This window comes from Giraffa tippelskirchi, chromosome 14 (genome assembly GCF_054371585.1).
Source record: "Giraffa tippelskirchi isolate mGirTip1 chromosome 14, T2T-mGirTip1v1.2.pri, whole genome shotgun sequence".
In the NCBI taxonomy this organism is placed as follows: domain Eukaryota; kingdom Metazoa; phylum Chordata; class Mammalia; order Artiodactyla; family Giraffidae; genus Giraffa; species Giraffa tippelskirchi.
The window spans coordinates 69,347,241-69,362,572 of NC_137288.1; the positions used below are offsets into that span (position 1 = coordinate 69,347,241).

Consider the following 15,332-nt stretch of genomic DNA (forward strand, 5'->3'; position numbering starts at 1 on the left):
TAATGTTCAAAAAGAGCTGGAAATAGTGGTGTACTGGCTAATGTATCACAGCCAGCTTTCTGGGGAAAGAAGCTCTGTACTACTTGCCAGGTTCCATGGTGTCAATACTTCCATTGAGGTGGACTTCAAACTATTAATATCAACTTGATGTCACCGATACTGGGGAGAAATTGGGGAGAGATACATGCAATTAGCTTTGATGGGTCACTGCTGGATGCCGTGGGTCAGCTCCAGCACACCACTGGCTGGAAGGTCCATTTTCTCAGTCGCTGTTTAAACCCGGCTCCTCTCAGATGCAGCCGTCTCCTTTACTGCCTACCATGGAAACAGCCAACGTGCTCTGCCCACTTCTCTCTACCACTTGGGCCACTCGATTAGAGACCACATTGGCCATTTAAACGATCTCCCTGCTTCCGTCATGGCCCTACCATTGAGAAGTGACATTTTTAACAAACGGCCTGAGCGATTCTTACGCAAGCTAAACAGAGCTGCAGCATCCAGGATGGGGGGCAGTTTGGAGGCAGACAGGATTTGGGGATATAATATAAAGCTATTTCCCTTCATTGTCAAGCCTCTAAGCCCCAGTTTAGGTACAGCCGTCCCTTTCCTGGTGGACGGAGACACACAAGATCGGCTGTGGATTTCCAGAATGCTCTGTGGACGGCCCAATTGGACTTGTGATTTGCTGTTTAAAACGGGCTCCCTTGTCCTTGATGATCCAGAGAGAAGTAGACACCTTTGGGGATGTCGGTGAAGCTCATGTGAACCACCTGCTCTCCCAGCTGCCCAGGAAGCACGTTGTTAGAAGCTGCTTTTATATACCGGCTTCCCTGGTGGCTCAGTGGTAAAGAATCCACCTGCCATTGCAGGAGACGTGGGTTCGATCCCTGGGTTGAGAACACCTGGAGAAGGGAATGGCAACCCACCCCAGTATTTTTGCCTGGAGAATCCCATGGACAGAGGAGCCTGACGGGCTACAGCCCACGGAGTCGCCCTGAGTCAGACGGGACTGAGCGACTCAACAACAACAGCAACCTTTATATACGTGGCCCTGCCCTCTAGCTGCACAGGACTGGACCAAGCTGGGTAAGTGGAATTTCTTCTCCGAGAATTTGGGTTTGGGATGGAGCAAGTCAGAGACTCGCGGTGTGGCTGGATCTGTTAACAGGTGAGCTCGGAGGACGTCGGCTGCCCATCCTCACGGGTGGTTTGGGTAACAGAGGGGCAGAGGGCTGACTGCCCCGAAAGGACAAAGCGGCCGCATGGAGGCGGCCAGGGCGGCCAGGGATCAGATGAGGGCTGTGACTCCCAGTGACGCTCTGGTCCTGGTTCGGCCCACAAGGCCTGGGGGGATGTCCGCAACAGGTCTGGTGAAGCATCTTTGCATGAAGCATGTTAGCAGCTCAGTCGTTTCCAGCTCTTTGTGACCCCGTGGTCTGGCCATGGGATTCTCCAGGCAAGAGTGCTGGAGTGGGTAGCCATGCCCTCCTCCCTGAACTACACGATTTGCCTTAAAATAAATACCGTTTTCAGGTGTCTCCGTTGGTTTCTCTTTCTTAACTCCAAGTTATGGAATCATCTTAACTGTCACACAGAAGCCTGGCTGAAGGAAGGGGTGGCTCTGAAGGCGTCACATTAAACCGCTCATCCCTGGGCCCTGGCTTTGGACACTCTCTGAACTCCCTTCCCTCTGCAAAAGGTCAGGCCTGGAAGAGGCACGAGAGAACCCTGGGCTCAGTCTTCTCGTTTGGGGAAAAGAGAACTTGCTGAAGAGCTCAGAGACCCGGGGGCCTGGGCAGAAGCCGATTTCCCCCTAATACCAGTATTTTACTATAAAAAGATTCAAGTGTACAGAGTTGAAGCAATTTTACAGTTGACACTCATATACTCACCATTTATATTCTACTACTGGCATCTTCTTACACGTTTTTGAAAATGTCACTTATCTAGCCCTCAGTCTCCATTTCTCTCTCCATTCATTTATCCATCATATTTTCTGATGCATTTCAAAGTTGTTGATATCAGTACTCTCTTCCCCCAAACATTTCAATGTGCATACCATAACTCCAATTACATATCTGTTTATTTGTTGTTGTTGTTCAGTAGCTAAGTCATGTCCAACTCTTTGTGACCCCATGGACTGTGGATGCCAGGCTGTCCTTCACCATCTCCCAGAGCTTGCTCAAACTCATGTCCCTTGAGTCGGTAATGCCATCCGACCATCTCATCCTCTGTCCCCCACCCCCTTCTCCTTCTGCCCTCAATCCCTCCCAGCATCAGGGTCTTTTCCAGTGAGTCAGCTCTTCACATCAGGTGGCTAAAGTATTGGGGTTCCTTTTCTTTTGAATTAAAATGTTGCATGCTATTAAATGCACAGACCTTAAATGGACTGTGATGGTTAACTTCGTGTGTCAGCTCAACTGGGACACAGGGTGTCCTGATTAAACATCATTTCTGAGTGTGTCTGGGAGGCTGTTTCTAGACAAGATGAGCGTTGGAATCGGTGGGCAGTGGACGGAGTGAAACATAAGGGCCTCCTCGGTGTATGTGTGTGGTGGGGGGAGAGCTCATGGAATCCACGGAGGGTTTGAATCAACAAAAAGTCCCCCTGCCTGCCTGCTGAGCTGAGACAGCAATCTCCTCTTGCTCTGAGAACCCTCCAGCTCTCAGAACCGCACCACCGACTTGCCTGGGTTGCAGATGGCGGATGGTGGGACTTCTTGGCTTCCACAGTCACATGAACATTGGCTCCTTGTGATAAATCTCATATATATCTGTGTATACATACATGTATTTTTTCTCTTCTATCGGTTCTGTTTTTACTGTGTAAACCAAGCCTCTATTAAGGTATATAAAGAGAAAAGACCCCCATCCCGCCCTCAATCAATGCCTGCTCCCGGTCCTAGAGGCCACCACTGTCTTCTTCCCAGCATAGGTTGGGTTTGCTGGTTCTAGAACTTCATACAAATGTAATCACACACTATGCATTCTTTTGTGTAATTCTTCTTTCACTCAGCATAAAAAAACTCTGGGGATTTATCCAGCTTGTTTTACTCACCAGGGGTTTGTTCCTTTTTATTACTGAGTGGATTCTACTGTACGAACAGATCTCGTTTGTTTATTCATTCTATTGATGAACACTTGGATTATTTCCTGGTTTGGGCTCCTGTGAATGAAACTACTAGGAACATTTTTGTACAAGTCTTTTTGTGGACATATATATTTCTCTAGTTGCGGTACACATTTTTAACTTTGAAAATGTCTAATTCCTCATTTCAAAATTTCATGGTCACTGCTTTCAGGGTCATGTTTAAGAAATCTCTGCCTACTTCCAAGATGCAAAGATATTCTGTGTTTTTTCTTTTTTCTGGATGCTTTATAATTTTAGTTTTTTATGCTTAAGTCTGTGATGCACATCAAAGTTCAAGTTACAAGTGATGCCATAGCAGTTGCTGTATCATAACCAAGGGGACATTTTCATATAATGGAGAGAAATGGAGGGATAAACAGGCTGTTTTATTTAGAACTTTCCAAATATTCTACTTAGGTATAGACCTCTTTCAGTACTAACGTTACCAATATGGCGGGGGTGGGGTGTGTGTGTGTGCAATATGAACATGGAAATAAAGTAAAAATGAATGTGCCATGGAGTGCATTGAGTAGTATTTGATTTATTATTAGTAAAGTCAATCCCACACTTTCCTACAATGATGAGGACAAGTTTAGGAGGCTTTTAGTTGCTAACATTCATCCTAATTATTATACATATTATGATGTGTGTCGCTCTCTCTAGATATAACTTGTGTGAGCCATTTTTGATGCCTACTAATTTTTTCATTGTAATAGTTGCTCCAATTTATACATTTCAAAATTTTTTCTATTGAAGTATAATTGATTTACAATGTGTTAGTTTTGGGTGTACAGCAAAGTGATTCAGCTTTATATATACGTGTGTGTGTGCTCAGTTGTGTCTGACCCTTTTGCGACCCCATGAACTATAGCCCACCAGGCTCCTCTGTCCATGGAATTTTCCAGGCAAGAATACTGGAGTGGGTTGCCATTTCCTCTTCTAGGGGATCTTTCCAAGCCAGGGATCGAACCCAAGTCTCTTGAGTTTTCTCCACTGGCAGATGGATTCTTTACCACTGTGCCGTCTGGGGAGCCCTTTATATATATTATATTTCAGATTCTTTCCCCTTATAAGTTATTACAAAGTACTGAGCATAGTTCCCTGATGTCTGCCTCTTTATATCGTATTCTAGCTGATGAAGCTCTTGGAAACTCAAGCGATGGACTGGAGTCCTGCCTCTTGCTCTGCAAGCAGGTGAGCCTCACTGTCCTGCTGCTATCGCTTTAATAGGGCGATCAAACAAATGTATCACACACACACACACACACATACACACACACACACACACATACATACACACACACACACACACACACACACACACACACACACAGAGCTGAGTAGGTGGTGCATAACTGACTGATGGTATCATTTGACTATTCTGGTTTCTGATCTGTCCAGATATAAAATTAAACAAATCTATGACATTAGTTAATCAAACAGATGCCATATCTGTGACCAGATTTATTACTGGGACACATTAAGTGATATTTTAATATCAGATGTGTAGTCTATATTTCTGACCATTTTTTTTTTATTGGTCCCCTTGAGCTGAGAACATTTGATGCTATTTTTCTGCTTCTGCTTTTTTTAACACGCCAGAGTCAGACATGACTGAGCGACTTTACTTTCACTTTTCCTGTTCATGCACTGGAGAAGGAAATGGCAACCCACTCCAGTGTTCTTGCCTGGAGAATCCCAGGGATGGCGGAGCCTGGTGGGCTGCCGTCTATGGGGTCGCACAGAGTCAGACACGACTGAAGCGACTTAGCAGCAGCAGCAGCAGCAGCAGCAGGCAAAACTGGCCAGTATTCAAGGAATGCTCCCCTTTTTTGCGTATTATTTTAGCACCCTCATTATTTTTGCAGTTGAACTAAAAAAAAAAAACAAACCTTAAATTTACTGCAGAGCCAAGCACAATACATTCTAGGTAGTTTTATAAGCCACAATTGCTTTCAGGAAAAAAATACAATAGACAAGATTCCTACTAAATGTAAGCTTTAAGCTTCCTTAGTTTCCTCCAGGTCATCAACTCTTTCACCTTTAATCATTTTAGCAATAAGACATAGGCAATTGTCATGTAATTATTAGCAAAACAGCCACGGTGGCAAAAAAAAAAAATACTTTTGTAACGTATGGTGAGCTTTTAACTTCAAGACTGATGCTTCAATACTCAGTTGATTTATTAAAACTCTTAAATTCTACCTTAAAATTTAAAAAATTAAATATAGACTACACTTAAAAATCAGTCATCAGTAGTGAAAAATTGGTAATATTCACATTCCATAATACCCAACTGAAATGTTACTAATGTTTTATTTTTATTACATTTTATATAGCCAGAAGTGTGTCCTTATTTTTTGGAGGTATATATGCAAAGTATCCAGGGGTAAAGGCTCAGGATGTCTGTAATTTACTTTAAAAATGATTCTCTGTACCTATTTATCTATCAATCAATCTATCCTCCAACCAATTATCTGTAAGCAAATATGACAAAACGTCAACTGTCAACTTTATGCCATAGGTATATACGGCCATTCATTACACTGTTCTACTCTTCTGTAGCTTTACATTTTTCATAATAGGCCGTCCACATATTTATTCAGAGTCTTTTGAGAAGCCAAGCCTTATAACTGTCATGTTGTATTTTCCAGGCTTTTATTTTTTTCCTGCACATGTAAGTTCAAGAACATTGTACTCTATGCTCTTTAAGGCCCCCTTCCAGGTGCAAAGTCTGAATTCCCACAATTTGAAAACTTTCTACATTCACGTAAGAGGGTGAATTTCCCGATGACTGTAAAAATATTCAGGTGCCCAATTTTTCATTTGAACAACTGAGGTCAATTAAAATGTGTCCAGTTCAGCAAGTTTCAGCTGCTTTTAAGGATGATATGTAGATTTGTTTATAGCATTTTTCATTTCCATTCATACAAGTAAGATAAGAGTAGCTGCTGATGCTAGGAACTGGTTCACTTTTTAGCGGAACAGACTTCCCTGAGCTTAGAGGCAGACGGCGTAGGAAAGGCATCTGAAGGGTGGAGAGGGAGAGTGGGGCGCCGCGGACAGCGTGGCCACAGGGAGCTTCTTTCTGCTCTAAAGGGAGACGGAGCTGCGTGTACTCACTTCTCCTCAATTATCTGCTTCTGATACTCTTCGTACTCCTCTCGACTCATCCCTTGCGCGGCTGCGGGGTCAGATGCTCCTCCTTCTTCTTTTTTTTCTTCAGACCCGCCACCGAGTCCTAAATTCTTCACCTGGTTACTTATCATAGTTTTCATAAGGAAAGCCATTGTGTCTGCCCCCAGAGAAAGAAAACCAAACACTCTGAGAAAACTCAAAAGAAAACAAACAACAAACAAATCACAAATCTCCAAGTATTTTCAGTGATAGCAACACGTTGAAAAGCCGACTCTGTGCAGCCTCATCTATTCAAGGGCATACTGATAGCGAGCAGTGGTTTGTGGGCTCTAAGCTGGATTAAAGAGGTGAACTCCTTAGCACAGAGAGGCAGATGGCTCCGATTATCAAGGCATGCAATCATATGCAACCAACTACTTTCTGAATCAGTACACTAAGCTAATTTCAGAGGGGAAAAAAAAGAATCCTTCACATTATCCATCCCTCTCCCATTTCTAAGGTTTAAATTATAAGCGCAGCAGGGCTTCATCAAGAGTTGTTTCAATTAAATGAATCGGAGATGACTGATTATATAACTGTGGTGGAAGTTCTAAATTCCAGGCCATGAGGACAACATCCTGTTGAAAACTGAATCCACTGAGATGCAAAACCTAAAATGCTTTATTTAGCAAAAATAATCCTTTGAGCCATCATTTTATCTCATTGGACTCTAAGGACTATGTAATGATTTGTTTTTTGGTTTGCTGTTTCAGTGGTTACTGGGTCCTGGACATAAATACCCAACCAGGGCAAGTGTGAAGGGCAAGCCAGTGGGTCCTTCACTTCTATCTGGAAGATTCACCTAGCTTGTTCCTGCACTGAAAGGTTACACTTATGCATGGAAACAATGCGCTGGACACTTGGGAAGCTCTGACCCAAAAGGTAAGAACATGGGTGAGTCAGGTCATCAGTGGGTATTGGGTATTTTCCTCTTCCAGGGCTTCCCTGGTAGCTCAGACGGTAAAGAATCTGCCTGCAATGCAGGACACCCGGGTTCCTTCTCTGAGTCAAGATCCCCTGGAGAAGGGAATGGCTACCCACTCCAGTATTCTTGCCTGAATTCCATGGACAGAGGAAGCTGGGGGGCTGTAGTCCATGGGGTTGCAGGGTCGGATACCACTGAGTGACTAACACTTTCACACTTTTCTCCTCTTACATGCAGTCACTTTCTGAGTGCTCTGTTTAAACTCACTGGTGTACTTGGAGAAAACTTCGACAATGTTTGGTAATAGCAGATTCTCAACGGCTGTGGTTTCCTCCAGGTCAAGGGAGGAATTTGAGCATGGCTAAGACTTTAATCTACCTTAGTATCTTTCTAATTAAAGCACTCCAAGAGCAGGTAGGGTGGAGAGGAGAAATACAGCCTATTTATAAGCTATGCTTATTATTTTATCCACAGGCATGAGCCCTTTCAGGAAATAGATGACTCTCCCTCAGATTGTACACAACCATATACACTGGATCTTTGCCTAAAATGCTTGTTTTATGTATTTTAAGATCTGCTTTTCACTTTACTAACCTAAAATGTTGCTAAAATGGTCTCAGTTTAAAAAATTAACAAACATTTAGGGTGAAATAAGAAACTTTTCTTGGTGTCCTTCGATTGAGAATGTACTTTCACACTTAATTTCACTTCCACTTTTAAGATGTGTTACTTGGGACTTAATACATTCAAGCCATGACCCCTAAATTATTATTTATAATAAACTGCTTTTCATCTCCATTGAGGAGACTTACTAGTAAAGTATTATAGATCTTTATATAAAGGAAAAGCCATAGTCTGTGTTTCTGTCTGTTGTTTTCCCGGTTTAACACAACTCTCCTTACAGGGGTTTCATAATGTTAAAAGACACTACTTCTCAAAGAAAAAGACAATCTCTAAAAGCAAAACAGTAAAGATAAAAATCTATAAGTTGTTCTATTAAATTCTTAGATTTATTATAAAATGATTACAATTCCATTTTACTAGGAATTAGGAAACCTTCTGAACGGTGAGGGTCTCGGTTCCGACTCCAAAGCCAGTCTGTGAAGCCGTTTCTCCCTGGGCAGCCCTCCTGTGAGTGTGATGGGGGCGGGGGTGGGGGGTGGGGGGTGGGGGGTGCTGGGCAACACAGAAACCCCTGGGTGACGACCACACCAGGGGGACAAACGGATACTCCCTGGGATTGGTTATGAAATCAGTTCATCGTCTTCCCAGAAGACAATTCCATTGAAAAGAGCACCATGTCTTTAAAAACTCTTTATTCAGTTTATTCCAATGGCCTTTCCACTTGGCCATCCAGTGGAATCTTCCAGAAAGGGAAAATAAACACCCCAGGTGAAATGGGAAAGCTAGGTGTTAACATTCCAAAGCCTTCTCATCGTACTTGAATGAAACCCTAAATGTCTGCGATGGCCAGGTCCCCACCGCCCCTCCCCCAGCAGGCTCACTGACCGAGGCTTCTGTTTCCTCTGATTTCTTTCAAAGCTATGTAAGTCCTTAATTTTTAAAAATTGCTTTACAGAATTGTGTTGGGTTCTGCCAAACATCAACATGAATCAGTCATACTCAAACCTATCTAGTTTCTTTAATTTTACATTGAAAGTGAAAGTTGCTCAGTGGTGTCCAACTCTTTGCGACCCCATGGACTGTCCATGGGATTCTCCAGCCCAGAATACCGCAGTGGGTAGCCTTTCCCTTCTCCAGGGGATCTTCCCAACCGAGGGATCGAACCCAGGTCTCCCGCACTGCAGGCGGATTCTTTACCAGCTGAGCCACAAGGGAAGCCCGAGAATACTGGAGTGGGTAGCCTTTCCCTTCTCCAGGGGATCTTCCCAATCCAGAGATCGAACCCAGGTCTCCCGCACTGCAGGCGGATTCTTTACCAGCTGAGCCACAAGGGAAGCCCGAGAATACTGGAGTGGGTAGCCTTTCCCTTCTCCAGGGGATCTTCCCAATCCAGAGATCGAACCCAGGTCTCCCGCACTGCAGGCGGATTCTTTACCAGCTGAGCCACAAGGGAAGCCCGAGAATACTGGAGTGGGTAGCCTTTCCCTTCTCCAGGGGATCTTCCCAATCCAGAGATCGAACCCAGGTCTCCCGCACTGCAGGCGGATTCTTTACCAGCTGAGCTGCCAGGGAAGCCCTTTTCCGTGTGCTCACAGCGGGAGAAGGGCCCATTACCCTGGTTTCCGCTTTCTGACACCACTTATAAAGACCACCTTTAACAAGCTGCCAACCCTCAGAGAGTATCATGAGGAAAGGCCATCTTTAGGAAGTGGCAAAGCTAAGATTTTAAACCCAGATTGGTCTGACACTAAAGCTCTACTCTTTCCTTTTTTATACCACACAGACTCTCAGAATTGGAATTACTTGGTTAAATGTTACTTGCCAAAAAGAAAAGATTTTTTAAAAAAACTGCCATTAGTAATGACCAAAAGTTCTAGCTTAGCCACACTTTTACCAATATTTGGTTACTGAAGATGAAAATATCAAATGTATTAATTACTTTGTATTTTTCATTACCAGCAAGGGTAAGCATTTATCCGTACTAGTTTTTAACTCTCTTTTTATGCCTCCGTGTATTGACTCTGCAGCTGGTAGGCCACCTAGGGCAGGGCACAAAGCATGTGACACATGAAATACTATCACAGATCAGGGCCTACTTGGGAAATAACCTACCTGGGAAACAACTTATTATCTGAGACCAATGAAGGAAAAAGTAAATTTACTAAAATATTTCTTTATTTGAATAAGGTCAATGTCATCTTTTGAATTCCAGCTAGCATCAAATTAACAATCAGGGGAAAAAAAAACACTCGACAAAATGTTATCTAATTGAAATTAACAATGGATAGAAAACCCTTTTAAACTTTAAAAGAATATATTAAACAGGCAACATACAGATCTAAAAAGTTGCAAGTGGTGATTTTACATTAGATCTTATAAATAAAAAAATCCCCAGTATAATCATTTGTTCACTATCTCCCTGCAATAAGCACATGGACAGGAAAAAGATAATCACATCTTAATATTCACAACTGTCATTTACGTTCTTTACAAAGACTGTCTCTGCAATGCAGCGGGTCAGGCAATCCCTTATTCAAGTAATTTTTGTTTTCCCCAAGTTATCAAAAAGTACAATTGTCTGAGATAAAATGTCACAAAAACCACAATCAGGAAAGCAAAAAGCTTTAGCAGGCAGACCCGAAGATGGGGGTTTTCATGGCTTGACCATGATCTGAAGATGATTTTGTAAGAGCTGTCAACAAAAGTACCAAGAGCCACAGGCAGCAATCTGGGTTTAGTCTGTAGCTGCTAATAAACCAAGAGTTTTAGTGAAAAGAACGTTAAGTAATACGTTCCAAGTATAAAGAATCAGTGCACATTTACTAATGTTGCTGACAATGAAAATGTTATGTTAGCTCTCAGTTCAGCTGTAAAACTACACAAACCTATGTTTCTTTCACCACCCCTCATCTTAGTGGTTCTAAAACAGTAGTGTGCTCAGAATCACCTGAGGCCCCTGCCAAAAATGATACTCTGAAGGTCCCACCATTGAGTTTTGATGCAGGTGGTTTGGAATGGTGCTCTGGAATCTGCGTTCTTAACAAGTGCTCCAGGACTCAGATGGTTCACAGACCACACTCTGAGAAACGCGAATGTCTCTTTAAAATATGACAGAACACCATGCCCTCATAGTAAAGATTCAAGCTGAATAAAACATTCAAACAATCAGAACACAAAAAGTACATTAAATAAGAGTATTAACCATTACACAATTGCATTTCTTTTTTAAAGTGGCAGAAGCACAAAGATTTACAGTAAAATTGTAAAATCAACTTTGTTTTAATCCAAGGCACCTGTAAAATACTTGCTGGTGTGAGAGAAGTTAAATTCAATTTTATAAAACAGTACAGAAATGAGAGAATCCTGGCAGTGATTGATTTTCCCACATAGCAAACACTTTTTTTAAAAAACAGAAATGAACTACTTGAAGTCAGTGATTTTGAGGAAAACAAACCAAATTTCCAACGATAATAACTTGTATGAACTGTCTTACTGAGTGATTTTTTTTTTTAGCAAATTAACTTGGTAAGAAAGAAAGATTCATGTGTATGCTCTTTTGTCCTAGCTGTCTTCACTTGTATTAGAAATGATCAGAACAATTCCTCTTGAATTTTAGCCTGGAAAATGTACATTGCATAGATCTAATATTCCTTTATGTTCAGGCATACGTGGCTCTGGATTTTTACAATACTGGATATTCTGCAACTTTTCATCTCAAGAGGATTTCCAAGTCTCATAGTCTACAACTGAAACATTCTTCTGAAGGTATTAATTTTTTTTTCATGGATTAAAGTAAATTCTGTCATGATGATGTCTCTGAAATATGGATTTCAACATGTTAACACTAAGAAAAAAAATACCTGTGGAACAGTTCTATGTTGAAGTGGTCGTAAGTGTGTGATCAATAGAATATTCTTGTTCAGTGTTCTGGGATAAATGCTTCCGTAAAAAGCAAAGCTAGGACTGTCTGCGTTATGTAGTACTGGTTAGCTATTGCTCTAATGCAGACTTCTTCAGTCTCTGTATGGATTTTAGCCAGTCAGTCCAATCAGCAAATAACAACTCAGAGCAAATTTCTGAAAGCTGCGAAGAATTAAATAGTACTATTTATAAAACAGTACTATTTTCAGTTCTATGACAAATGAAAGGCGTCATTTTAGCTAGCTAGACAAGGGAAAGTAAAAGAGTATTTTGAAGTCTACATCAGCTATGAAAACTAAATTAAATGTCATTTACAGACAGTTTCTAGAATACCTAGAACTATGTCTTCCAGCCTGACATTTCAAGGTTACGCTTACTAACACGTGCTTCACAATACCCTTAGTTCTGGCATCAAAACAAAGAAATCAGAAGTAATAACACTATTTTTCCGATTTTGGTTTCAGAAACTTTAACACTGCTTCTGCTCCTGCCTTCTTGATTTTGACTAATACGCAGCATCACAAACACCAAGCTGCATGGAGTGATGTAAATCTGAAAGCAGTGGTAGGTGCTGTGACCTTAAAATATCCTCAGAACATGCAATCTGAGGTGAATTTACAGATACAAATGCAGAGTGATTTTCATAATTTTGAACTGACTCTATTGGAACACAGACATTCAAGAATATGAGCAATCATGAAATGAACACCTCACCAGGCAAAAGTCCCATAAAAACCATTATCAGAGGAAAGTTCTCACCTAAATGGTTTTTCAGGCAAAGAACAGCTCTTATTCTCCCCCCAAATTTCCTTTAAAAGTGAAATACATCATTGATGATCAGAATGGGGAAAAAATGCTTCAATACACATTCTGAATTCTATTACTCAGATCCTAACACTCAGACAAAATATTTCTTGATTTCAAAGGGGGCTGCATTAGATTCAAGGACTGCGGCACTGAGTCTTGGAGCAGGAAATTCTGGCCTCTTAAAAAAAAAAAGACTTTGGTTACAAAATAAACATGATGGGTAGCTCTCAGACCTCATACTCTGTGGGGCAGGAGGGCAAGGGGTTTATACTAAAGACAGAAACCTCCAGCACTGGAGACTTACGGGTTACTTTCATATATGGGGGCTCCCCGTTCTGTTTTTCAACCCTCTGATTTATCAATACTCTGTGCAGTGGCTGCATTCTACTGGCCAGAAATTCACTGAAATTTAAATAGATTTATGTACTATGCACAAATTTACATGTGGTTGTCTTTAAGGTTTATTCTTAAGTCAATGTTTAAACAGTTATTTTATACAAAATAATTTAGACTAAAAAGCAATTTAAATACTTAAATTCCTTCAAAAAGACATTTTGTACATACATACATGATGTACACATATGAAAATGGTGGTCAAAAGAATTTTTTGGCAGCTGCTTCTTGCTGAGTCCTAAGGTAAAAGAGAAAAAAAAAACCCTGTGAAGTTCTGTACACTTTACAGTGGAATGAAACAGGACTGCTTAAAATTAAAAATGCCTTTTCAAGTATAAAATACATGAAGATACACATGTCCTACACGTGCACTCTCATGCAAACTGAAATATTCTAGACGTAACATTTGCTTTGTATGATCCTAATTTTATAGGTATTCAAAGTTCCATTATAGATACAGACAACTTTATTTAATATTTCAAATTAAACAAATACAGAAAAATGTTGGATCAAATTTCAGAGACTTACCTATACATGATATAACCGATAAATAACACCGTTTGTACCACTACGAATATAACGAAGTGCACTGTAGATAAACATGATGGAAATGGTGGTAGTTCTGGACATTTTGCTCTTTCATTTGATGGCTGTGAGGAAAAAAAAATTCTATTATAAATAGTCAAACCAATATTTTAGAAGAGGAAATAAATGTGAAATCTCTATAAAACTCATGGTACACTGTATAAACTCAAATACTTTCATTTACTCACCCCATAAACACCCTCCTCATTTTCACAACCAAACTTTCTGAAAGAGCAGGTGACGGGGAAGCCCCCCTCTTGCGCCCTCGGTCACTGACCTCCTGCCGTCCGGCTCCTCCCCCATCACAGTGACCGTGACGGTAGCATCCCCGAGGGTCACAGAGCCACCCCCGGGACCCCCCCGGTCATCCCGGCTGCAGTAACGACCAACGGCAGCCCCGTCGCTGTTGGGGGCTCCCGGCTCAGACAGCTAAGCACGGCTGCCCACACGCAACGACCTAACGGACAGCGGTCCTCCCTCGGCTCTCACCGGCCCCGAGCTCCTACGCCCACGGCTGCCCACACGCGACGGCCTAACGGACAGCGGTCCTCCCTCGGCTCTCACCCGCCCCGAGCTCCTACGTCCACGGCTGCCCACACGCGACGGCCTAACGGACAGCAGTCCTCCCTCGGCTCTCACCCGCCCCGAGCTCCTACGTCCACGGCGGCCCACACGCGACGGCCTAACAGACAGCGGTCCTCCCTCGGCTCTCACCCGCCCCAGGCCCCTACGCCCACGGATGCCCACACGCGACGGCCTAACGGACAGCGGTCCTCCCTCGGCTCTCAGCCACCCCAGCCCCTACGCCCACGGCTGCCCACACGCGACGGCCTAACGGACAGCGGTCCTCCCTCGGCTCTCAGCCACCCCAGCCCCTACGCCCACGGCTGCCCACACGCGACGGCCTAACGGACAGCGGTCCTCCCTCGGCTCTCAGCCACCCCAGCCCCTATGCCCACGGCTGCCCACACGCGACGGCCTAACGGACAGCGGTCCTCCCTCGGCTCTCAGCCGCCCCAGCCCCTACGCCCACGGCTGCCCACACGCGACGACCTAACGGACAGCGGTCCTCCCTCGGCTCTCAGCCACTCCAGCCCCTACGCCCACGGCTGCCCACACGCGACGGCCTAACGGACAGCGGTCCTCCCTCGGCTCTCAGCCACCCCAGCCCCTACGCCCACGGCTGCCCACACGCGACGGCCTAACGGACAGCGGTCCTCCCTCGGCTCTCACCTGCCCCAGGCCCCTACGTCCACGGCTGCCCACACGCGACGGCCTAACAGACAGCCGCCCTCCCTTGGCTCTCAGCCGCCCTGGCCCCCGGCCCTCCCTCGGCTCTCAGCCGCCCCGGCCCCCAGCCCTCCCTCGGCTCTCAGCCGCCCCGGCCCCTACGCCCAACATCACCGATTAGTGCTCTTGGACACCGTTTCTTTCCCCATTTACAAGAGCATTCCTTCTATTATACGCAAGGATCAAACATTAAAATCGGGGGGCAAAGATTTCATCAAGGTATCCAGACAAAACGGCTCCTAAGATTAGCCGTTCTCGATACGTTCGCATCTACAGGACAAGGCTCTTCACAGTGTGTGTACTGCCCACAGCATCAACCTGGCCGTGGCAACAAAAGCTGAAGCTGGGGGGAAATAACCTCAAACAGAATTTAGGGAGTAGATGACGATGCTTTGGGTGGGAGGTAAAACGGTCAACGAGAAAACTACTGAACCACGTTTAAAAAACTGGAAGGGGAAGAGGCAAATGGTATAAGCATTT

At 43.6% G+C, this 15,332-nt stretch overlaps 2 protein-coding genes across 5 annotated transcripts in view; both read right to left on the reverse strand.

Annotated features, from left to right (window-relative positions):
* Positions 1–6,420, reverse strand: part of CPLX4 (complexin 4) — a 24,255-nt gene extending 17,835 nt beyond the window's left edge. Inside the window, exon 1 of the mRNA XM_081563020.1 lies at positions 6,254–6,420. Coding sequence (XP_081419146.1) covers positions 6,254–6,420 — 167 coding nt within the window. The remainder of the gene's footprint in view (positions 1–6,253) is intronic.
* LMAN1 (lectin, mannose binding 1) overlaps positions 6,384–15,332 on the reverse strand; it is a 25,247-nt gene continuing 16,298 nt past the window's right edge. For 2 of the 4 annotated variants that reach the window (XM_081563019.1, XM_081563015.1), the window contains exons 12-13: positions 13,506–13,627; positions 10,014–13,215 (exon numbers count right to left, since the gene is read on the reverse strand). In XM_081563019.1, the coding sequence (XP_081419145.1) occupies positions 13,179–13,215; positions 13,506–13,627 (159 nt within the window). In that variant the 3' untranslated portion in view covers positions 10,014–13,178. Of the gene's footprint in view, positions 6,426–10,013; positions 13,216–13,505; positions 13,628–15,332 lie in introns of those variants that run through there. The other 2 variants (XM_081563018.1, XM_081563016.1) reach the window with 2 other exon arrangements.